Source organism: Harmonia axyridis, chromosome 4, assembly GCF_914767665.1.
Source record: "Harmonia axyridis chromosome 4, icHarAxyr1.1, whole genome shotgun sequence".
Classification (NCBI taxonomy): Eukaryota; Metazoa; Arthropoda; class Insecta; order Coleoptera; family Coccinellidae; genus Harmonia; species Harmonia axyridis.
This window is the reverse complement of record NC_059504.1, coordinates 31,989,372-32,014,665: the sequence shown is the minus strand read 5'-3', so window position 1 is coordinate 32,014,665 and position 25,294 is coordinate 31,989,372. Positions and strand designations below refer to the sequence as shown.

Sequence of the window (25,294 nt, the reverse complement as noted above, 5' to 3'; positions counted from 1 at the left end):
TCAGCAATTAACGAGATATATTTACTCTTTATTCATGTAAAGCCTAGCTTTCGAAGCTTATTTTGCTTCTTCCTCAGGGCAACTGTAAAATACAACAAAACACATCATCAACAATAAAACAAAAAACAGAGTACAACAACTTACTGAATGCGAGGTTAATCTCTAAGTCTAAGAATTGTACAAAATCAGACACAAGCATCAAACAGGGTAATATCAAATGATTATCAATTAAGAAACGCAATATCATAATACGCAATAAACAAAGTTAGGTTAAATGTCATCCATCAACTGGACCATCGAAAAATGGTCTGTTAGAAAATTCTATGAGATATGCATATATTGGACTTAATCTCTGCGTGTCCGTTTTCTTGTTAATTTTACTTTTTTGAGTTTGTATGTGGATCTTTTCTAGTATACATCTTTTTTTATAATTTACATTTACATCTAAAATTTTTACGTTATTAAAATCAACACTGTGTGAGTACTTATTAGCATGAACAGATAATGCACATCTCAGGTTATTTGTTCTAATATCACTTTTATGTAAGTTCATGCGATTTCTAAGCCACTGAGAGGTTTGACCTACGTAGGTTTCATGACAGTCAGTACATTCCAGTTCGTACACCACATTCGATTTTATTTCTTTTGGTATAGGGTCCTTCAGTTTTGAATATAAATTTGCCACTTTCTTTTTGCACTGTGCTACTATTTTCACTTTTTTATTATAATCTTTAAAACAATTTTTAATTTTGTAGGTAAGGTAAGGGATGTTAGGGATGCTTCTATATTTCACAACTTCTGTTTCTCCCACCATATCAGGTTGTGTTTGACTTTCAGTCGAAGGCAACATTGAAGTAGAATATAGAAGTTTTTTCAACATTGTTTTAGGATAGGCATTCTCAACTAAAAGATCAAACAGTCTTTTCATGCTTCCATCTCTGAATGTTGGATCACAGATTTTATAAATCCTGTTTTTTTGTTCTTTAATGAAATTTAATTTTATGCTCATTGGATGGTCAGATAAAAAATGTATAAACTTTCCTGCAGAAGTCGTCTTTCTATACCAATTTAATTTTACTTTATTATCCACTCGGCATACCTTGGTATCTAAGAACGGAACAGAGTTGTAACAATCTTCTGTTTCAATCGTGAACTTTAATTTAGGGTCGAAGCTGTTGAAAACTTGCAATATCTCCTCAGTTCCCGTTGATGGTAGGGATATTATTAGGTCGTCTACATATTTTTTTATAAATGCAAGTGTGAATGTTAATCTAGGTATACAGGAGTCGAGCACATAGTCCATCACATACAACGACAAAATCGGGCTAAGTCTGGATCCCATAATGCACCCAAACATCTGCAAATAGAAACTGCCATCGAACATGAAGTAACCTGATTCTAGGAGGAAGGTGATAATCTCCTTGAAGTATTCTTTTGATATGTTGCAGACTGCCTCAATCTTGTTCCAATGGAATTCCATTGCTCTCAGTACCAACTCCTTTGATATGTTGCCAAATAGGTTGACTACGTCAAGTGATATCACCACATAATCTGGGGGTAATTCAAAATTGTTAATCTTACTGGAAAAGTCAAACGAATCTTTCACATAATATGCATTATCCTGGTCATAGGCTTCCGTTAGGATTTGTGCAATATAATTTGAAAATTTACATGTGGGACCCTGTACATCAGATACGATTGGTCGCATTGGGATATTTTCCTTATGTATTTTGGGATTTCCGTACATTCTAGGGCTCACTGAATTATATGATTTCATTGATCTTGCAGCTTCTTTACTTAGTATATTTTGGTTTACAAGTGTGGATATGATCTTGTTGGTTTTATTCTGGATAGTGGTAGTTGGGTCTCTAGAAATCTTTTTGAAATCTTCAGTGTCAACAATTGAGTACATCTTCTGAAGATAATCCGCCCTATCCATAAGTACAGTCACTGAACCTTTGTCACTGTCGAGAACTACAAGGTGATCATTAGTTCTTAAAAAGTTTTTCGTTGTTTTATATAGCTTTCTTATGTTGTCTGTCGCACAAATATTATTTTTACCTTTATGTAGATGACCGGTTATAATGCTTGCTATCTTAGCTCTCAAAGTGTCTCTTCTATCTTCCTCCACCAAGTCCAAAATGCTCTCAACGTCTGCTATTAGGTCTTTGATGTTTATTTCTTTGTGGTTTAAAGGGACGTTAAATTTGGAACCCAAACCAAGGACTGTTCTAACCTCTTCAGGTACTGTTGTCTGGGACAAATTCTTGAACCATTTCTCTGGAACTTTATAATCTGCATTATAACCGGTCATCTACATAAAGGTAAAAATAATATTTGTGCGACAGACAACATAAGAAAGCTATATAAAACAACGAAAAACTTTTTAAGAACTAATGATCACCTTGTAGTTCTCGACAGTGACAAAGGTTCAGTGACTGTACTTATGGATAGGGCGGATTATCTTCAGAAGATGTACTCAATTGTTGACACTGAAGATTTCAAAAAGATTTCTAGAGACCCAACTACCACTATCCAGAATAAAACCAACAAGATCATATCCACACTTGTAAACCAAAATATACTAAGTAAAGAAGCTGCAAGATCAATGAAATCATATAATTCAGTGAGCCCTAGAATGTACGGAAATCCCAAAATACATAAGGAAAATATCCCAATGCGACCAATCGTATCTGATGTACAGGGTCCCACATGTAAATTTTCAAATTATATTGCACAAATCCTAACGGAAGCCTATGACCAGGATAATGCATATTATGTGAAAGATTCGTTTGACTTTTCCAGTAAGATTAACAATTTTGAATTACCCCCAGATTATGTGGTGATATCACTTGACGTAGTCAACCTATTTGGCAACATATCAAAGGAGTTGGTACTGAGAGCAATGGAATTCCATTGGAACAAGATTGAGGCAGTCTGCAACATATCAAAAGAATACTTCAAGGAGATTATCACCTTCCTCCTAGAATCAGGTTACTTCATGTTCGATGGCAGTTTCTATTTGCAGATGTTTGGGTGCATTATGGGATCCAGACTTAGCCCGATTTTGTCGTTGTATGTGATGGACTATGTGCTCGACTCCTGTATACCTAGATTAACATTCACACTTGCATTTATAAAAAAATATGTAGACGACCTAATAATATCCCTACCATCAACGGGAACTGAGGAGATATTGCAAGTTTTCAACAGCTTCGACCCTAAATTAAAGTTCACGATTGAAACAGAAGATTGTTACAACTCTGTTCCGTTCTTAGATACCAAGGTATGCCGAGTGGATAATAAAGTAAAATTAAATTGGTATAGAAAGACGACTTCTGCAGGAAAGTTTATACATTTTTTATCTGACCATCCAATGAGCATAAAATTAAATTTCATTAAAGAACAAAAAAACAGGATTTATAAAATCTGTGATCCAACATTCAGAGATGGAAGCATGAAAAGACTGTTTGATCTTTTAGTTGAGAATGCCTATCCTAAAACAATGTTGAAAAAACTTCTATATTCTACTTCAATGTTGCCTTCGACTGAAAGTCAAACACAACCTGATATGGTGGGAGAAACAGAAGTTGTGAAATATAGAAGCATCCCTAACATCCCTTACCTTACCTACAAAATTAAAAATTGTTTTAAAGATTATAATAAAAAAGTGAAAATAGTAGCACAGTGCAAAAAGAAAGTGGCAAATTTATATTCAAAACTGAAGGACCCTATACCAAAAGAAATAAAATCGAATGTGGTGTACGAACTGGAATGTACTGACTGTCATGAAACCTACGTAGGTCAAACCTCTCAGTGGCTTAGAAATCGCATGAACTTACATAAAAGTGATATTAGAACAAATAACCTGAGATGTGCATTATCTGTTCATGCTAATAAGTACTCACACAGTGTTGATTTTAATAACGTAAAAATTTTAGATGTAAATGTAAATTATAAAAAAAGATGTATACTAGAAATGATCCACATACAAACTCAAAAAAGTAAAATTAACAAGAAAACGGACACGCAGAGATTAAGTCCAATATATGCATATCTCATAGAATTTTCTAACAGACCATTTTTCGATGGTCCAGTTGATGGATGACATTTAACCTAACTTTGTTTATTGCGTATTATGATATTGCGTTTCTTAATTGATAATCATTTGATATTACCCTGTTTGATGCTTGTGTCTGATTTTGTACAATTCTTAGACTTAGAGATTAACCTCGCATTCAGTAAGTTGTTGTACTCTGTTTTTTGTTTTATTGTTGATGATGTGTTTTGTTGTATTTTACAGTTGCCCTGAGGAAGAAGCAAAATAAGCTTCGAAAGCTAGGCTTTACATGAATAAAGAGTAAATATATCTCGTTAATTGCTGATCGATATCCCTTATATAGTATATATTATCATTTTCAACGATCATTATCTTGAACAATATATATATATATATATAAGAAAATGAACACAAACATATAATATAATCTTAAAACATAATAAATGAACAAAGATTATCTAAATTGACCATCTGTCATGTATTCCCCCACACTGTAATAAGCTTTTTCAATCAATAAACGCTTTATGGCATCCCTGAATCTGAACTCATTTAAAATCTTAATCCTCTCAGGTAGATTATTGAATATTTTAATGCCCTTATAAGATGGGGACAGTTCAAATTTTGTTGTCCTATGTTGAGGAAGACACAATGTTCTTTGGTTTCTCGCGAAATAATTGTGATAGTTCGACAATCCAACCAATTTTCTCAGATTACGTCTTGTATTCATAAGAGATTTGTATATATAAATACAAGGAACCGTAAGGATGCGATGTTCAATAAAGAGCGGCCTGCAGGAGGAAAGTGGGCTGACATTGAAAATCATACGCATTATTTTTTTTTGAGCTATAAATATTCTGTTTACGTCGACAGAAGATGATATATATATATATATATATATATATATATATATATATATATCGCATCTCACGAGATCCGTCTGTGTGGCAACGTCGAACGGATCTCGTTGCCTCGCGGTATACCATGTATATAGGGTACATAGGAGAGGATCTCGGATTGTTGGTTTATAAGACATGGACCTCGTAGCCTTGAAATTTTACAGGGATCTCGTAATCACATTTTCGAAGTATATATATATATATATATATATATATATATATATATATATATACGACTGTTATCTGGAGACAATATATATATATATCGGGTGTCCCAAGGTGAGTGGCCTATTAGATTATTATGGAAACTATTGATGGTAAAGATTTCAAATTTTGTGGATAGATATTTGGCCAGTTAAGGTACATTTTTAAAATAATTTCACATTTCCAGAGTTGCCGGATGTACGACAATTTGGCAACAACTTTGTTATTTTGAATGGGACATCCGTTATTTCTATTTTTTTCATGATACTCCATAAAATATTAAATCTATTCACTCTTACTTTTCCATCCATATCTTTAACGGTTTTTGAGTTATTAATTATTTTTCGAAATTTTAGATCAAATTGGCGTATTACGAAAATGACTCTAGTTCGCTCAATATTTGAGATTTCAGTCAGAAATTTTGCAAGTCGTTAGATATTGATCTAATCTGTGTCACTGCTTCTGAATTATGGTTCTCAATAATACAGGACGGACCAAAAAAAATCATCATTTGCCAAGTTACAAAATTGTAAAAAAGTCAATTTTTTTATATTGGACACCTAGTATATTTTTCAATTTTTGGAATCAGTACAACACATTCTACAATTTTTCTATTCACTTACACAGACTTTTTTACTATTTTGTAACTTGGCAAATGATGATTTTTTTTGGTCCGTCCTGTATTATTGACAACCATAATTCAGAAGCAGTGACACAGATCAGATCAATATCTAACGACTTGCAAAATTTCTGACTTAAATCTCAAATATTGAGCGAAATAGATTCATTTTCGTAATACGCCAATTTGATCTAAAATTTCGAAAAATAATTAATAACTCAAAAACCGTTGAAGATAGGGATGGAAAAGTAAGAGTGAATAGATTTAATATTTTATGGAGTATCATAAAAAAAATAGAAATACCGGATGTCCCATTCAAAATAACAAAGTTGTTGCCAAATTGTCGTACATCCGGCAACACTGGAAAGGTGAAATTATTTTAAAAATGTACCTTACATGGCCAAATATCTATCCACAAAATTTGAAATCTTTACCATCAATAGTTTCCATAATAATCTAATAGGCCACTCACCTTGGGACACCCGATATATATATATATATATATATATATATATATATATATATATATATATATATATATATATATATATATATATATATATATATATATATATATATATATATATATATATATATATATATATATATATATATATATATATATATATATATATATATATATATATATATATATATATATATATATATATATATATATATATATATATATATATATATATATATATATATATATATATATATATATATATATATAGTTATAAGTATGATAAGGGGTGTGGGAAAATTGATAAGTGTTATAATGTCACTCTTCTTTATTTCATCTAGTCGACGTTTCGATCCCGATGGGGACCTTCTTCAGGACTCTACAATAGCAATAGAAAACAGTCAAAAACATGGCAATCACAAAACATGTAAAAATAGTACATACCGAAATACAGAGTTGTAAAGATCTTATTTGAACACAAATCAATAGCTCTCAAGAAAGCAATGAACAAGAACATCAACAAATTTAGCGAAAAAAGATCTGATATTTCGTTAGCATAAGAGTAGAAATCAATTATCATATGTAAATAAGGTAAACAGAATAATCAACAAAATGAGAGGTTGTCAAAAATGTTGTCAACCAGACTTGCCACAGAATACACGCACATGACAATTGAAACATAGAATAGCATTAAATCACACTTGGTCGCAGTAATTCACTCTCACCGAACTCAGAACAAATGCGATTATTGAAAGACTCCATGAACCGAATCCAATCCCCTCTCACAGAAATAGTCCGGAACACAGATTTCATTATTACGTTATCCCGACTGTAGAACTTGTGAAAATATTCAGTCCATTTGATCCATCCAATTCACTGCCACCAAACTGGTCATAATGAATCAAATAAGTATAGATGGAGCTAATATTGTTTACATCCCTTCTGTAATTCATAGAACAAGTGTGGCGTTTAATATGGTACATCTCTAAGAAATATCTTTTCTTTCCACTAACTGCACATTCAAGAATTTTGGTGGAATCATAATCCATTGGGTGATCTTTGTCCCGGGTATGGTCTGCTAGGGCACAAATCTTATTTGGATTCTTGATGTCGCTCTTGTGTTGGGCAATCCTTCTCTTCAAAAGCTGAGATGTCTGACCAATATACACCTCACTACATATTGAACATGGAATACAATATACCACACCACTCATATTATCAACAGTCATCCTATCTTTCACTCGACTTTATAGTCTGTCAATTTTAAAATAAGATTTCGGAATCAATTTAATTTGTGTGGTCTTTAGGAGGTTAATTAATGCATTAGTCATACCATTTATTAGGGGAATAGAAGAGTAAAGAATTCTATCTACGTTCTCAGTGTCCACAGTGGTGGATGCGCCCCTCTCTCCATTCGTTGGCTGTGTCGAAGGAGTGGTATTGTATATCAATCTGGACAAAAACCTCTTTGGGTATCCATTCTCTAGCATCAATTGTAACAATAACCTCAGATTCTGCTGCCTTAGACTTGGATGGGCAACTTTTTCGATGCGATTCTTCAATCCTAAAATCATGTTTACCTTTTGTCCATGTGAATGATTGGAAAAATAGTGTAAGTATCTCCCTGAACTTGTTGGCTTTCGGTACCAATCCAGAATCAACCTATTTTCCGGTGTTCGTATCACCCTTGTATCCAGGAATGGGACACCACTCGCTGTTTCTTCCTCCAACGTAAACTGTATACTTTCATGTTCACTGTTGAACCTGTTTAGAACGAAAGCAACCTGGTCTTTAGGCACCCCAAGAACCTTTTAAAGAAATTGATACACAATTCATCGAATTCTGGACAGCCACAGAATAACGATGAAATCGCATCCACCAATTTAGATCAGAGAATTATATTTACTTCCATTCCACTGATTAATGTAATGACAAAATCCTTAATAAACTTATTAAAAACTGATAACATCAAAGTGATACCTAGAACTGAATTTAAATTAAAGAGACTTTATAGTAATTTGAAAGATAGGATAGAAACTGATAAGAAAAGCTGTGTTGTATACAGAATACCCTGTCAAAATTGTGATGAGGTGTATATCGGACAAACATCCCAACAACTTAAAAGAAGAATAACCCAACATATTAGCGACATTAAGAATCCTAGAAAGATATGTGCACTGGCAGAACATGTAAGATCAGTTGACCATCGAATGGACTATGATTCGGTGACAGTCTTGGAGTGCGAGGAGAATATGAGAAAAAGATGTTTCCTGGAGATGATTCACATTAAGCGACATGAAAATTCCATGAACTACAGAAAGGATATAGAGAATATTAGCAACATTTATTCATATCTGATACATTCAAACCAACTTAGTGAGAGTGAGTTGTTGATCTCAAGTTCTATGTTCTCCAATGTCAGTTGAAGATCTATGATGTTCTATGAACCCGACCTAACCCCTTTCGTTTTTTACGCAGTTGTCAGATGGATGAAGAAAGTTTTTTAAAAAGAAGTTTTCAAGAGAATAAGGAAGTGTGTGATAAAAAAAGACGTTATTGTATTAGAGACTATTTTGTGTTCAAGATAATTAATAATTTTTCCTCCAAATCTGTATAAGATTCAGTGCAACTTAAGATCTGGTAACTCTTCGCATTTCGGTGCGTTTTAACATGTTGTCTTTTCTGCAATGTTTGTGTTATATTTGTATGTTGTTTGTTTTATAGAAGTCCTGAAGAAGATCCCAACCAAGGATCGAAACGTCGACTGATGAAATAACGAAGTTAGTAACAATTGAAGTTTTCCAACACCCCTTAAACCATTGTTTATTAATTACTTTAGGAAATTATCACATTTTGTATATATATATATATATATATATATATACGCAGGGGTGATACGCAATATCATCGGGGAGTGACGTCCATGCGTACCCGAGTCATACCCAACCAAGGTTAGCACCCTTGGAAGGGATTAAATTTACTAGCTCTTGTTACGAGAAGTAGAACACAGGGCGGTAGGGGGCTTCGGACTAGCTCCCTTCGGAGCCGTCCAGAGGATCGGTCTGTAGGAGGAATGTGTGGGGCGAGCGGCGCACCCCTCCGAGATGGCACCGTAAGGCCATGTCTCGCCTCTCCGCGAGGAGAAAGTTCTGACAGCTTGGGTGTTCGTACCGTTCACTCCGCTGCAAGAAGGCCACAACGGGATAGGCGAACGCGCTGGACTAACGATGATAACTGTATGGTGATGCGTTCCCACTATATAGCTTTGAACCTTGTTGAGACTCGCAACATCACATACAGGAACTTACTCTTGGAGACATGGAAGGAAATTTGCCCCGACCGACCGGCATATGCTCAATTACTGTCTAACAGGGTTCGCTGGATCCTTGACAAGCAAAAACTTTCTCGTGCTGAGCTGGAATGTATCAAAAACAGCTGCTTTCCCACCACCGCGGAGCGAGACATTGCCAATTCACCAGAGGAATCCAGAAGATCATCGACAGGGATAAGAAGAAGTGGCATTTTTCTTAGACAACCTGAGGAAGACATGACCGAGAAATCCTTCTTTACCAACTTGGTGAGGTACTCTGGAGTTGCGGCGGAAAGGAGACCAAAAATCCCGCGATTGAGATACTCCAAGACAACACGAGACCTCGTGGCAAGGGTGAACATAATTATATCGAGACATCTGGCAAACGTGGAGACACTTGAGGGACTGGTGGATACGGTGTACGTAACTGTGGCTGAGGCATTCGGGCACCGGATTGAACATCATCAAGGTACATCAAGACCACTCACAACTGCCCCTTGGAAACTGCGCCTAGAAAAAAAGATCACATCTTTAAGGAAAAAGATTGGGATAGTTAATACCTACCTGAATTCGGCAACGCCAACTGCTAAAGTCATTAAAGCTGTTGGGAAGGTAGCTTCTGAATGTCAGATTAAGCGCAAGGAGCTCACCTTCAAGAACAAGTTGTCTGTTGTTTCCGATCACCTGAAACAAAAAATTAAGGCGCTAGGAAATCGCATCAGAAGGTATAACGAGAGGACCAAACGCTACAAGAACAACAACCTCTTTTATAAAAATCAGAAGCAGTTCTTTCGAGCACTGGAGACAGCAGATGAGAGGGAAGAGGTAAAACTCGAACCTGAGGCAGCGCGCGACTTCTGGGCGGAGGTTTGGTCGAGGGAGAGTACTCACGACGAGAGTGCATATTGGATAGAGGAGGCACAGCAGAAGATCCCTAATGAGCTTATGGAGGAAGTACAGGTGCAGAAATCGGACATTGTCGAGACACTCAAAAGATCTAACAACTGGGCTGCACCAGGTCCAGATAAACTCCACAACTACTGGTGGAAGTACTTCAATAGTGTTCACGATAAACTGACACTTCTTATACAGGATGCCCTCAATAACCCTGCATCAATACCTGGTTTCCTTACACTGGGAGTCACATATCTCATCCCAAAGAACGGTGACAGAAAGGACCCAAAAAACTACCGACCGATCACTTGCCTCTCGTCGTTGTATAAGATCATCACCGGAATCATAACGAGATACCTCAGCAAACACATCAGAGATCATAACCTGATGACTGAAGAGCAGGGTGGATGCCGAGGAGGAACGAAAGGATGCAAGGAGCTTCTGATAATCTACCATATTACCACCAAGCAGGCGCGAAAGAAGCTTAGGAATATCTCAGTTGCCTGGGTGGATTATAGGAAAGCCTTTGACTCCATCCCACATACATGGCTTCTGAAGGTGCTGGAAATGCATGGAGTAGCTGGACACGTGATCGAACTGCTGAGGAACCTCATGAAAACCTGGAGGACCTCCCTGAACGTTAACGTGGGAGGAAGCGTGACAGAATCGCCAATAATAAAGATCAGGAGGGGCATTTTTCAGGGTGACACGCTGAGCCCTATCTGGTTCTGTTTGGCGCTCAATCCCCTTAGCATTATTCTGAAGAACACAAAGTATGGATACGTTGTCAATAAGAACAGACACATTGCTATCTCACATCGCATGTTCATGGATGACCTGAAACTTTATGGAGCCAATCCAGAACAACTGAGAAGAATGCTGAAAGTGGTTGCAGCTTTTAGCGAATCAGTGGGTATGGAGATGGGGGTCGATAAGTGTGCAGTTCTTGATGTTCGGAGAGGAAAGATTGATGACACTATGGAGGGGGCAATACTTAACAACAGTGTCACAATACCGACTCTGAGCAAAGAAGTCCCTTACAAATACCTGGGAATGAACCAGGCCTTGGAAATAAAAACTCCCGAAATGAAACAATCCTTCAGAGAGAAGCTCCTCTCCAGAATTGCAATGCTCCTCAAGGCAAAACTCAACTCAAAGTCCCTATTCACAGCTATCAACATCTGGGCCATCCCAAGCATGACCTATTCATTTGGTGTACTCAATTGGTCAACAACTGAGCTCCGAGCACTGGATCGGGATGTCAGATCAATGCTGACTAAATATGGAGTTCACCACCCCCACTCCTCAACAATTAGGCTGTACCTCCCACGACACCAAGGAGGGAGAGGACTGATGAGCTTGGAGGAAGCTCACGCAAGAAATGTCAGTGACCCGAGACAACACTTTCTTAAGAACAACTCACCTCTCTTCAAAGCAATATGTGAAGCTGCTGATGGAGTGTCTGCTCTGAGGCTTGCTGAACCGGGATACCAGCTTCCCCAACCCTCTGCAGAGGAACGCATCCTGGAGTGGAACGGCAAGGCCTTACACGGCACATATCCAACCCACCTGCAAAGTAAAGATGTAGAAAGATCCGAATCGCTTACTTACTTGCGTGCGGGATATCTTTTTCCGGAAACAGAGGAAAGACTTCTGGCGATACAAGACTAGGTGATGCCTACCAGAATGTACATGAAGCACATCGCCAAGCAAGCTATTCCATCGGATAGGTGTCGGAAGTGTGCCCAGGGTGCGGAGTCTATTCAACACGTAACCTCCTTTTGCCCTATTCTCGCCCCCAGGGAATATCTTGACAGGCATAATGCCATGGGGAAGATATACCACCAGCAGATAGCCCTGAAACTAGGATTACTTCAGGATGAGGTCGAGCAATATATCTACTTACCAAAAACCCTCCTGGAGAATCAGCGCTATAAAATGTATTGGGACGCCACGCTTGTGACCGACAGAGGAGTGGCACATAACAGACCGGATGTCGCCATCTTCGACAGGGAAAAGGAAACATGTTTGCTGCTGGATTTTACTGTACCAGCGGATGACAACTTGGCAAAAGCGTGCTCGGAGAAAATCAGCAAATACTCTGAACTGGCCTTCCAACTCCGTGAAATACACAAACTGAAATCTGTAAGTGTACTACCGCTGATTATCTCGGAGAATGGGCTGATAGAGAGGCACTTACCTGAGAACACTCGGAGACTCTGCCTGGATCAGCATATGATGTCTAGCTCACAGAAACAAATCATCTTGAGCACAACGAGAATTGTCAGGAAATTTCTCCAAGGCCCATAGCGTCTGTGCACGCCTTGACCACGGTCCGGCGTCCATGGTTTCGTACCCGCGGATGACGCGGTGAAAAAAAAAACAAAAAAAAAAAAATATATATATATATATATGTATATATATATATATATATATATATATATATATATATATATATATATATATTTTTTTTTTTTTTTTTTTCCACCGCGTCATCCGCGGGTACGAAACCATGGACGCCGGACCGTGGTCAAGGCGTGCACAGACGCTATGGGCCTTGGAGAAATTTCCTGACAATTCTCGTTGTGCTCAAGATGATTTGTTTCTGTGAGCTAGACATCACATGCTGATCCAGGCAGAGTCTCCGAGTGTTCTCAGGTAAGTGCCTCTCTATCAGCCCATTCTCCGAGATAATCAGCGGTAGTACACTTACAGATTTCAGTTTGTGTATTTCACGGAGTTGGAAGGCCGAATCGGAAAAATCTATAATGGAAAAAAGTGTTTGTTTTGACCTCAGGAATCTTCGGTTAAAATATATGTACAAGTCAAAGACTCACCCACTTTTTTCCATTATAGATTTTTCCGATTCGGCCCGGTTACTAAGATACAGGCTGTTGAAAATCGATAAAAAAATGTGATTTTCGGCTATATCTCGTAAATGGTTCTATTGAACGAAATGATTTTTGGAATATAGCTTTTCCTTGATGTGATACATCTTCTCCGACCACAAGATTCCCTACACATCTTTCAGTTTCTTCATTATGAACATTACATCACATAAAAATACCAGAAAATCTAAGAACCCAACTCTTAAAATTAATTTGAACGTTCATTGAAGAATATTTGGCTAATTTGAAAAATAAAAGTATTCTTTATATTTTCTCGTACAAAGCGCCGTTTTCGAGTAACTTGATCTTAAAAAAAAAAAATTATCTGTGAAATTCAAAAAATTGGGTACTTTGGCTGAATGCAACTCTGTTCTGTTGTGGAAAAAAAAACCACAGAAATGAATATTTATATGATGTCATGTCTCAGATTTTAGAATTGAAGTACTAGCCAACTTAGTTTGAAAATGAAGTTATTTGAATAAGCTCACCTCAACTCTTCTATTTGATTACAAATTATTGAGCTTTGACACAGCTCAGATAATAAGATACTTCATTAAAATCAACATTCTATTTTGAAAAGTCCAGATTTCCCATAAAGCCCATGTTTAATGAAGTTTTCACAAAATAGTCTCATTTTAATGACAACAATCAATATCACACTAAAGACTGCTGCCATCGAACAATACTGTATTCTTCTTGTGGTCATTCAAACTCACATCGAAATATACCACTAAGTACATACTAAACAAATTTTCATGTGATTGAGATTAAATACTTTATTCTTTTGCTACTCCATAAATTCATCCTAAAGCATATGATTGACATACTTCCAAGAGTGCCATAATTGTTTTAATATGAAAACAAATAGGTGAGTTGAAAGAAACAGGATATTCAATTGTGGATATTTATATTAATTACTTCTCAAACTTAGCATGAAAAATATCTACCCCAAAAACTAAGACTCTTGTCATTTCTAAAGAACCTATAAGATGCAAGCTTGTAGTGGAAGATCGACCAGTTGAACAGGTGATGGCAGTCGAATACTTGGGAGTATGAATAACATCCAACCAGGACAGAAACAGGGAAACTAGAGAACAGACCAGCAAGGCGGCAAGGATATCGGGTGCACTAAGAGATATCATATGGAATAACAGGCACATGCGTATGGAAACTAAAATTAGAATATATAAAAGTGTTATAAGACCAATAATGACATACGGGATAGAAACAAGAGCTGACAATCAAGTGACCAAGAACGCACTTCGAACAGCCGAGATGAAAATACTGAGAAACGCCCTGGGGTTCACCCTAAGAGACAGAAAAAGAAATGAAGAGATTCGGAACATATGCGGAGTCCAAGATATAGTACGTTGGGGTCGAAACAGAAGGAGACTATGGAATTCCCACGTGGACAGGATGAACGAGGAAAGAATCGCGAAGATTGCGAGAGACGGAACACCAGGAACAAGACGACCGATAGGAAGACCTCCAAAAAGATGGAGAGATTCGTGGACGTCGATTTCGCAGGAAGGTTAAATGGAGAACACAAGCCCAAGGCTTAAAATACGAAGAAGAAGAAGAAGAAGACTTCTCATTTATTTTCAATGGCGAAATCAAGATGAATCAAGTAGAGTTGGCTATAATGCAGGTACATATTATAGAACAAATTTCATAACAAGTGGAGTCTAACATTTTCCATTGATTACAGAGCCATAAAACTCCATTTCCATATTTTCACACTAATGGCTTCAAAAATATTGATGCAGATCATTATTTTTATGAGATAGTTGGCACAAATCAAATGCTTCATTTCATAAAGGAATTACTCTCTATCAGAATGCATACTTATTTATTTTGTATCCACACCATTATTTTGGAAATTGTTTATAAATTTCTTGAAAATATGTATGGAACTTCAATATTCTGTTGGGTTTCTTCAAATCTTTGATGATTTTCATTTTATGCAAATATAATATCAAATATCATAAGACAATAACAGTGTAAACTTTAAATGAATATTTTAGATTTTAGGTTAGAAATTAGAACATAGATTATTGGAACTGTTTTTTTTTTTTTTCTTCTTTTTTTTTTTTCCTTTATATGTGCTTGGCTACTAACGCCATCTACACAGCGAACATTTCATATTTACTATATCAAACTCATAAACCTCCACCAGACATACACAACATCCATGACCTAGCCAGGATTCGAACCCGGTACCTTCGGCACCACAGCCAACTTCTCAGTCCACTGTACCACCGAGGTAGTCATTTGGAACTGTTGTGTTTAAATTTGCAACACTCGAAATTTGAGGTTCAAACTTAAAACCACAGACTACTACTCTGTGTTAGAACTGTCACAGATGAATATTATTTATTTGAGAATGTAAGGTTAAATTGCAATTCTAGTACGAAATCAAATAAACAACGATATATTATAAATGCGATATAATGAATGAATGGATATGAATTATGAATATCAGAGCTAAGCTTATATGGGTGATAGCGAGCTCAATTCGTTATGATTATCGAAAATGAAATAGAAAATCAAGAGAAAAATATTTAATCTTTATCGTCAGTGAAATTGGGATAACTCATTTATTGTATTAAAAATACTACTTTGTTCAACAAATGGAATGTTAAAAGTGAGTTTATAATGGTTTTTTCAATTTAATAGCTTATTTCCAAGGTTCAAATTGTATATCTTATACTTGCGAATACTTCAGTGTTCCGGTTACCAGGGGTGAATTAGCTCATTATGAAAATTTAAAATGGCTATATCTTTTTAACAGGGCCGAATCGGAAAAAATGGTAAATGAAAAAAGTGTTTCTTTTGACCCCAAGAATCTTCGGTTGAAATATATGTACAAGTCAAAGACTCACCCTGTATATATATATATATATATCGTGAATCTTTAAGGGAATTCGACTGATAAGAAGGATTTCAGTTTTACTCTTTATTCATACCAAGCTTTCGGAACTGGTTAGTTCCTTCCTCAGGGTTACTACAATTATAATGTTATTATAATGGGATTCTATGAATATATATATATATATATATATATATATATATATATATATATATATATATATATATATATTTTTTTTTTTTTTCCCTTTCACCTTATAGGGTTATATACAGGGTGTACCGTAAAGACCACGTCAAACCGAGGTAGAATGAAGATCACAGGATAACCCACCTGCTATGACAAAATTCCTATAATAAAAGTCTTACCGTTTTCGAGATATTTTTTTTTTTTTAAATAATGAATTTTTGCCCCTTTCAATAATTTTGCCCTTACGGTTGGTACAATTTTACATCTTTCTGGTTAATTTTTTCAGTGAAATATTGCAGAAGAATGATTTTAACGTTTACAATAAAAACATCCCCCGAAAATGTTAAAGGGGGGCTAAGATAAATATTTTTATTGGAAATTTTGGTAGTGGATTATTTTGTTCATGAAGTTTAGCTCATCGTAGTGGAAAAAAAATGTACCGAGCTACTGCTGCACATTACACCAATAAATTGTCTATTTTATAGTGATTTCAGAGAGGTATCAAACAAGTAATTTGTTATTCTAAAAAAAAAGATATGGCTGTTTTTATCCAAATGGGTACGTTTCTGACAAAATCAAGTTTGTCAATTCTGTTGAGAAATCTTCGATGTTGCATTACTTAGTGAACAATGGCAATTGTACACGTGCGAAAATATTACTCGCATAATTATTCACCTCAACGAAATTTAATTTTGCCGGCAAATTTTGGAAAACATCATGCAGTTCCAGATTTTTTTAATAAGATCATTTGGAGCAACGAGTACATGAATCTTCACAATTTGCATAGCTGGAATATCATAAATCTACACAAGGTCAGAGAAGATAGATCACAATATCGATTCACGATCAATTTATGGACTGGAATATTTAATGGTGCAATTTTGGGCCCGACCGAACTGCCGCCATCACTGAACGCAAACAATTATTTGGAATTTTTAACCAACCATCTGCCCATTTTGTTGGAAGATGTGCCGTAGTCTGTGGTTTCAACATGATGGATGCCCAGCACATTACGGACTCGAAGATACCGCACATTTGAATAGGACTTATCCCCACCGGTGGATTGGAAGAGAAGGTGAAATTTTGTGGTCTCCTCGTTCACCTGACCTAAATCCTATGGACTTTTAATATTGGGGCTGCCTAAAAGACAAAGTATACGCAATACCCATACGTGATGAAGCCGAATTGCGGATGCATTCTCTCAATTCGGTTTCATCACGTATGGGTGTTGCGTATACTTTGTTTTTTAGGCAGCCCCAATATTAAAAGTCCATAGGATTTAGGTCAGGTGAACGAGGAGGCCACAAAATTTCACCTTCTCTTCCAATCCACCGGTGAGGATTTAGGTCTTCATGTACCCATCCTTGGTACAGGAAGACTCGTCGCTCCAAATGATCTCATTAAAAAAATCTGGATCTGCATGATGTTTTCCAAAATTTGCTGGCAAATTGAATTTCGTTGAGGTGAATAATTATGCGAGTAATATTTTCGCACGTGAACAATTGCCATTGTTCACTAAGTAATGCAACATCGAAGATTTCTTAACAGAATTGACAAACTTGATTTTGTCAGAAATGTACCCATTTGGATAAAAACAGCCATATCTTTTTTTTTCGAATAACACATTACTTGTGTGATACCTCTTTGAAATCACTATAAAATAGACAAATTATTGAAGTAATGTGCAGCAGTAGCTCGGTACATTTTTTTTCCACTACGATGGGCTAAACTTCATGAACAAAATAATCCACTACCAAAATTTCCAACAAAAATATTTCTCTTAGCCCCCCTTTAAAATTTTCGGGGGATGTTCTTGATGAAAACGTTAAAATCATTCTTCAGCAATATTTAACTGAAAAAATTAACCAGAAAGATGTAAAATTGTACCAACCGTAATGGCAAAACTATTGAAAGGGGCAAAAATTCATTATTTTCGAAAAAAAAAAATATCTCGAAAACGGTAAGACTTTTATTATAGGAATTTTGTCATAGCAGGTGGGTTATCCTTTGGTCTACATTCTCCCTAGGTTTGACGTGGTCTTTACGGGACACCCTGTATATATATCTATACATATTTATTTGTGAACTTTGTGTGTTCCGGATTGAACTGCGTCTAATATTTATATATATATAATGCAAATGGTTCTTTAATTGCTGAGTTTTTCGAAATCATTAGGTCTAATGTTGAAGGTTTGCATTTCTCGGAAGAAAATACGTAAAGGAATTTTGTGGATAGTTCAGAAAATAATTTGAGTTACTCAGAAATTTTTGAAGTAAGTTTCCATTTCTATTGTTCGGCAATTTCGGGTATTTCGACTATTGAATTCCCCCAAAATGAGGATTTTATGACCCAGAGCCATTAGAGTGGTCATTTCGTTCAAACATATTGGACTTTGATGTCCGTTGTAGATATTAACTATTGTTATATTATCGATTTTAATAGCCTGACTTTCAAAAGAATATGTGCAAGTTTCGATTTCAACCGGTGTTAGATGTTTTTTATAGTAAATTAAGAGACCTTCACTAGCCCTAGACTTTGGTTTGTTAAAATAATAGTAATTTGGTAATTTAGGGGGCGTTTTTGTGCCGAGTTTCGACTCTTGATAATAAAAATAATAATAATAAAACTTTATTTCATATTGTAACATACAGTACATGAGCCACCACATAAAGAATTACAAACGAATTACGTCAAAATAAAATAAATTTCTCACCTATGCCTATCCAAGTATTCATTCAAAAAATACGGTTCTAATTCTAACAAAAATTCTTTGATATTTTGGACATACACCCTGTAAGATCCAAAAACCTTTAAATGTTGAGGTAACTTATCAAATAATTTTTTGCACATATATTCTGGGTGTTTTTCTGTTAATTATAGACGGTGTAAAGGATAATGAAAGTCTCTGGATCTCACAGGGTATCTATCACTCACCTGTACATCAAATCTATTACGATTTTCAAACAAAAATTTCAATGATTCAGAAATATAAATTCCAATAACAGTTAATATTTTATTTTTCATAAATACACCCCGACACGAATCACGATTTCCCATTTTGTACATAATTCTTAATACTCTTTTTTGAATAAGAAATATTTCATTTATACCTTTTGAATACGTATTATATCGATTTTGTTGTCGTTTGTAAAATTTCAAGATCAATATTTTTATTTTTATTGCCATTGGCATTCCATGTAATTATTTTGAGGTCTTTTTTGAGTCTCTTAAAAACCAAGTTTTTCAGCTGTTTAACTAATGATCAAGATTTTAAAGGGAAAGTGCTATTTGTTCAAAGCGTTTTCCAATTCTTTTATGAGTGTAATTATAGTTGTCACAGATTGCAGATTTCGTTCAGTTCCTGAATCTTGTAACGTTACAATTGCCCATGAGACTCTAAGGACTAATTTCTAGGGGTGGTTTGGCTTATTTGGCAACAAAACTCCTACCCAGGTCTTTACAAATTTAATAAAATTAAAATATACAATGATCGATCCTTTTCACTCCAAACAAATAATAAAATAGAAACTTAACTTAAAACGATTTTAAATGAGTTACTCTGCTACTAGGATGGAACCTCTTCTGCAAACTATCTTCAGCCTTCCGAACACCAATTCTTATCAGGAAGCTATAGTACTCCAATCCTCATTCAACGAAGTTGATGTGATAATGCCAGGTATTTCGCAGGTATTCTCTCAGATTCAGGAACTAAAGTGGTCTAACATACGTACTATTCCAAATTTTGTATCTCAAGGAAGTAGTTCTTGATATCTATCAATCCCAAGAAAGGTTTTCTTTGTTCTAATCCCACGGAAGGTTTCTTCGTTCTAATCCCACGGGAGGTGCTTTGAGAAAATGAACAAAAATGATATCAGAATATGTTAACTGAATTTACAACTCCTTCTCGGATTTCTAACCAAGAAATTACAAAGAAATCATTACATTTATTATCAAATAAACCTGAGAAGAAGTTTTGCTGACATTATTTGACACAAAAAGAATTCTACTAAACCTGAAATACGTTTCAACAAGATGGATGACTCTAAAAAAAACTACTGTTTCAAATTAAATTGATTCATTCTGGTGAGATTATTACTTGTTGAATACTAATATTCATGTTAACACTTACCGAGAATCCCGACACAATTCTTGCCGATAAATAAGATTCCGAGTCTCAAATTAAATTAATAATGACTGAAATCTAAATCTGAGGCACTTATTCTTGCTGAAGTCTCAATAATCATTGAAAATCTTTCAGAAGATTCTCTCTAAATCCGCGCATGTGCGTTCCAACCGATGATACACGATATGATACGATTAATTGACAAATTACCGCGTCTTCAAAAATTCCAGTAGCGTAACATAGAATGAAGCGTGCAAAATCGTTGCACACACCTCTCACCAGGAAAAAGAAAAAAAATAATTTTTTTTTCTTTATGTATGAATATCTCAAAAACAAAAATACTCGATGGCATCAGATCAAGCACAGCACGTCAAAAGAAAACATACTCCGACTTGTCAACTGGAGCAAATGATAAAAGTTATAATTAGTGTGATATATTACAAGGGAAAATTCCGCAAACGTACCATGTCTTACCCAAAACCTATCGAATGCAACTAATTTGAAATATGAAATGCCAAATATTATGATCAATTGCTGAAGGCAAGTAAAAAAAAATATATATAGAACAAATAGTCAACCAAATTTGGAAACGACCTGAGCACTTAGGAAAAAGGAAAAGAGGGAAAAAGTGAAACAGACTTCAGTTGCCTAAGGCTTCTCTCTAAAAAACGAAAGAGAGATGAGTGTAAAAGAGCTCAATGAGAACTTCTTTACACCCTTAATATTTAAAATACTCAGAGTTGAGTGAAAAGGTGAAACAGAAGTCGGTTGCTGAAGGCCTCTCTCTAAAAAACGAAAGAGGGATGAGGATACTTCACACTGATGTGAAATACCATCATCCTACCGATTCTGGAAAGTCATGCCCAAACGACCTATCGTCAAAAATCTCAATATAAATTTCAGCCACTGCTACTAAAAAGTAAACAGTGCTGCAGTTATATAAATGAAAACTAAAAAAAACCCGTCTCAACTAAACAAAAGTGAATGAATTTAAAAGGTGCCGTCGCACTTAAACGAGAAAAATCTTCCTGGCACCCGAGACGAAGGTGGACCAGAAAGGGGGGGCATGGAAGATTTTTAGTTTGAGTCCAAAATTTTCAAAAATGACTCCATCATTCTATGTTTCTTGCATAGAACGATGTCAAATCTGATAATGAAACTAAATTGAGGTAAATCCAAAATTAGCAAATATAACGTCAAATCCGGTAATGAAATGGTAAGGTAAAATCGATATTTATCGACCACGAAAAAATGCGATAACATTCGACAAAGTAGGTAAAAGATAATCAACGCCGTCTGTGAAAAATCAGCCATAAATGGCTCAAAATAGTCAAATAATGTGTACAAAGATGTTCTGTACTGACGTGTATATGAATCAACTGAGCTCAAGGATTCACTTCCCTACCTCCCTCTCCATTGAAGTGATATAACTGAAAGTTCACAGCAACGTTAAGTTGGGCGCCAGCAAGTATATAACTTGCAACGATAACGATAAGATAAAATGGAAATTGAAGGAAAAATGAGGAAACGGGATATTGCAACAGTACACAGAAAATAAGAAAAAAAACTGAATCTGTACAGACCCAAAATAATAAATTTTTTCAAAGTATACTCTCAGTTACGCCAAAATCAATTTGCTCTGCATATCTGAAAGACACTTCAGTCAGATTAACAACAACTTTAAAGGTAAATATAAGTAGTATCCATACTACAACGATAAGATAAATAGTAGCCACCATAAACTAATAGTAGTACAACGATAAACGATAACAGTAGCCACGCTACAAAGATACCATAATAGTAGCTATGCTACAAAAATAAACGATAATAATTGTCAAAAATAAAGAAAAACATATAATCTGTGTATCTGGAGCAAATTTAGGAAGTAAAGGTTAAAGGCAAAAAGGAATTATTCATCATTGTCATCAGTTTTGTCAAAGTCGGTAGAAACATCATCATGGGTCAAATCCAGTTTTATGTGTTTGACATGGAAATTGCCAAGGTCAGTCCCGTTCAAGAAATCTGGATTATTCATTTTATCAGACAAAATAAACAAGAAAAACAATTATATGTAAATGTACAGTGCATCTCATTTTGGGTGACACTGCCAGTTTTCTCGCTTGTTATTTAAGATAGAGCCTTGCGGTTTTCACGTTCCTGTCCTACTTTTTCGTGAAACTCAAGTTGGTCTAATCAGATTTTGCATAACTGTTTCCGTTCAAAAGATACAGGGCGATTTTGGAAATTGATACTTTTTGGACCCCTCCTTTATCTCCGAAGTTATTAGAAATAATGCTGAGGTGAAAACTACGTCTGAATCAGAATTCTGCGTAGAATCCAGTGGCGTACTCAATATTTTTTTCCGGGGTATGGTTTTGAAGATTCCACACAAACTTATGTTTTTTTTAATGGAACACCATATGTATCATTACTTCGTTGAATTCGTTATTTTTTTCCCTTCAAAATGATATATGACACTATGTAGGTAGGATGTTCAGAAATGTTAAAAAAACACTAAAACATCAAATAATGATGATTTTTTCTTAATGGGCAATGGATTTCCCATAGAAAAGAAGAATCAATAATGATAACAATAATTTATAGCGATGACAGCTAGATCAGATTAGTTTTTTCCATCCAATGCCTACTTGATAAAACAATGCTCCCAAATGCATAGTAGCCATAATAACAACAAGAATGTTTGTGTCATCAATGACCTACTACTTTTAAAAATCGAAAGTAATAATCCTCTTATTGAAACATAGAAAATTCATGGCCCATTTACAAAAAATCATCATTATTTGAGGTTTTAGTGTTTTTTTATGATTTCTGAACATCGCACCTACATAGTATTATATATCATTTTGAAGGGAAAAAAATAACGAATTCAACGAAGTAATGATATATAGGGTGTTCCATTAAAAAAAATATAGGTTTGTGTTGAATCTTCAAAACCATACCCCGAAAAAAATATTGAGTACGCCACTGGATTCTACACAGAATTCTGATTCAGACGAAGTTTTCAGCCCAGCATTATTTCTAATAATTTCGGAGATAAAGGAGGGGTCCGAAAAGTATCAATTTCCAAAATCACCCTGTATCTCTTGAACGGAAACAGTTATGCAAAATCTGATTAGACCAACTTGAGTTTCACGAAAAAGTAGGACAGGAACGTGAAAACCGCTAGGCTCTATCTCAAATAACAAGCGAGAAACCTGGCTGTTTCACCCAAAATGGGATGCACTGTACAGCTACGAAAAAATATATCACGACACGTGTGGTCAATCTGATACCAACGAAAAATATCAAAGACGAGACAAAAGAAAGAGAAAAAGTTAAACAAAGATGAATTATTACTTTAGAACTGAAAAGGTCGAAATGATAGGAGCAGTTGCCAAAATTTTCGGGCCTCACGTTGTTGCGCCAAAATGTGTAACGTTACAATTGCCCATGAGACTCTAAGGACTAATTTCTAGGGGTGGTTTGGCTTATTTGGCAACAAAACTCCTACCCAGGTCTTTACAAATTTAATAAAATTAAAATATACACTGATCGATCCTTTTCACTCCAAACAAATAATAAAATAGAAACCTAACTTAAAACGATTTTAAGTCAGTTACTCCGCTACTAGGATGGAACCTTGTCTGTAAATTATCTTCAGCCTTCTGAACACCAATTCTTATCAGGAAGCTATAGTACTCCAATCCCCATTCAACGAAGTTGATGTCATAATGCCAGGTATTTCGCAGGTATTCTCTCAGATTCAGGAACTAAAGTGGTCTAACATACGTACTATTCCAAATTCTGTATCTCAAGGAAGTAGTTCTTGATATCTATCAATCCCAAGAAAGGTTTTCTCTGTTCTAATCCCACAGGAAGTTTCTTCGTTCTAATCCCACGGGAGGTTTCTTTGTTCTAATCCCACGGGAGGTTTCTTCGTTCTAATCCCACGGGAGGTGCTTTGAGAAAATGAACAAAAATGATATCAGAAATTTGTTAACTGAATTTACAACTCCTTCTCGGATTTCTAACCAAGAAATTACAAAGAAATCATTACATTTATTATCAAATAAACCTGAGAAGGAGTTTTGCTGACATTATTTGACACAAAAAGAATTCTACCAAACCTGAAATACGTTTCGACAAGATGGATGACTCTAGAAAAAAAACTACTGTTTCAAATTAAATTGATTCATTCTGGTGAGATTATTACTTGTTGAATACTAATTTTCATGTTAACACTTACCGAGAATCCCGACACAATTCTCGCCGATAAATAAGATTCCGAGTCTCAAATTAAATTAATAATGACTGAAATCTAAATCTGAGGTACTTATTCTTGCTGAAGTCTCAATAATCATTGAAAATCTTTCAGAAGATTCTCTCTAAATCCGCGCATGTGCGTTCCAACCGATGGTACACGATATGATACGATTAATTGACAAATTACCGCGTCTTCAAAAATTCCAGTAACGTAACATGGAATGAAGCGTGCAAAATCGTTGCAATCTCTTTCAAAAGGGATTGGAATTCTGACATAGGATCTTTATCAGGTGATTGTTGGGGAATATTTTTAACCGCATTCACGTAGTTCATGGAATTGGTATTTAAAGTAGGAGTACTTATAGGTTTCGAGGGAGATATTGTTGGTTGTTGAGGTTTACGAGGTAAAGTATTTTTTTAATTTGCGACTCGACATACCTTATATATGTAGAGCACCTTTGGTAGTTTGCCGTGTGTGGTCCTCTGCAGTTTACACACTCGACTCTTTCTATCCT

At 35.5% G+C, this 25,294-nt stretch overlaps 4 protein-coding genes across 4 annotated transcripts; 3 read left to right on the top strand and 1 right to left on the bottom strand.

Annotated features, from left to right (window-relative positions):
* On the bottom strand, positions 1-2,314 carry LOC123678677. Its single transcript, XM_045615816.1, has 2 exons — positions 145-2,314; positions 1-82 (listed from the first exon to the last, which is right to left on the bottom strand). The coding sequence occupies exon 1, from the start codon at positions 2,312-2,314 to the stop codon at positions 278-280; it is 2,037 nt and encodes a 678-aa protein (XP_045471772.1). The 3' UTR covers positions 1-82; positions 145-277.
* On the top strand, positions 2,304-4,385 carry LOC123678476. Its single transcript, XM_045615512.1, has 2 exons — positions 2,304-4,241; positions 4,304-4,385. The coding sequence occupies exon 1, from the start codon at positions 2,447-2,449 to the stop codon at positions 4,106-4,108; it is 1,662 nt and encodes a 553-aa protein (XP_045471468.1). The 5' UTR covers positions 2,304-2,446; the 3' UTR covers positions 4,109-4,241; positions 4,304-4,385.
* Positions 4,386-9,318: 4,933 nt separating this feature from the next.
* Positions 9,319-12,120, top strand: LOC123678676. Its single transcript, XM_045615815.1, has one exon. The coding sequence runs from the start codon at positions 9,319-9,321 to the stop codon at positions 12,118-12,120; it is 2,802 nt and encodes a 933-aa protein (XP_045471771.1).
* Positions 12,121-13,072: 952 nt separating this feature from the next.
* Positions 13,073-14,873, top strand: LOC123678675. The gene is made up of 2 exons (XM_045615814.1): positions 13,073-13,107; positions 14,414-14,873. Exons 1-2 carry the CDS (start codon positions 13,073-13,075, stop codon positions 14,871-14,873), a joined length of 495 nt encoding a protein of 164 aa, XP_045471770.1.
* Positions 14,874-25,294: the final 10,421 nt, after the last annotated feature.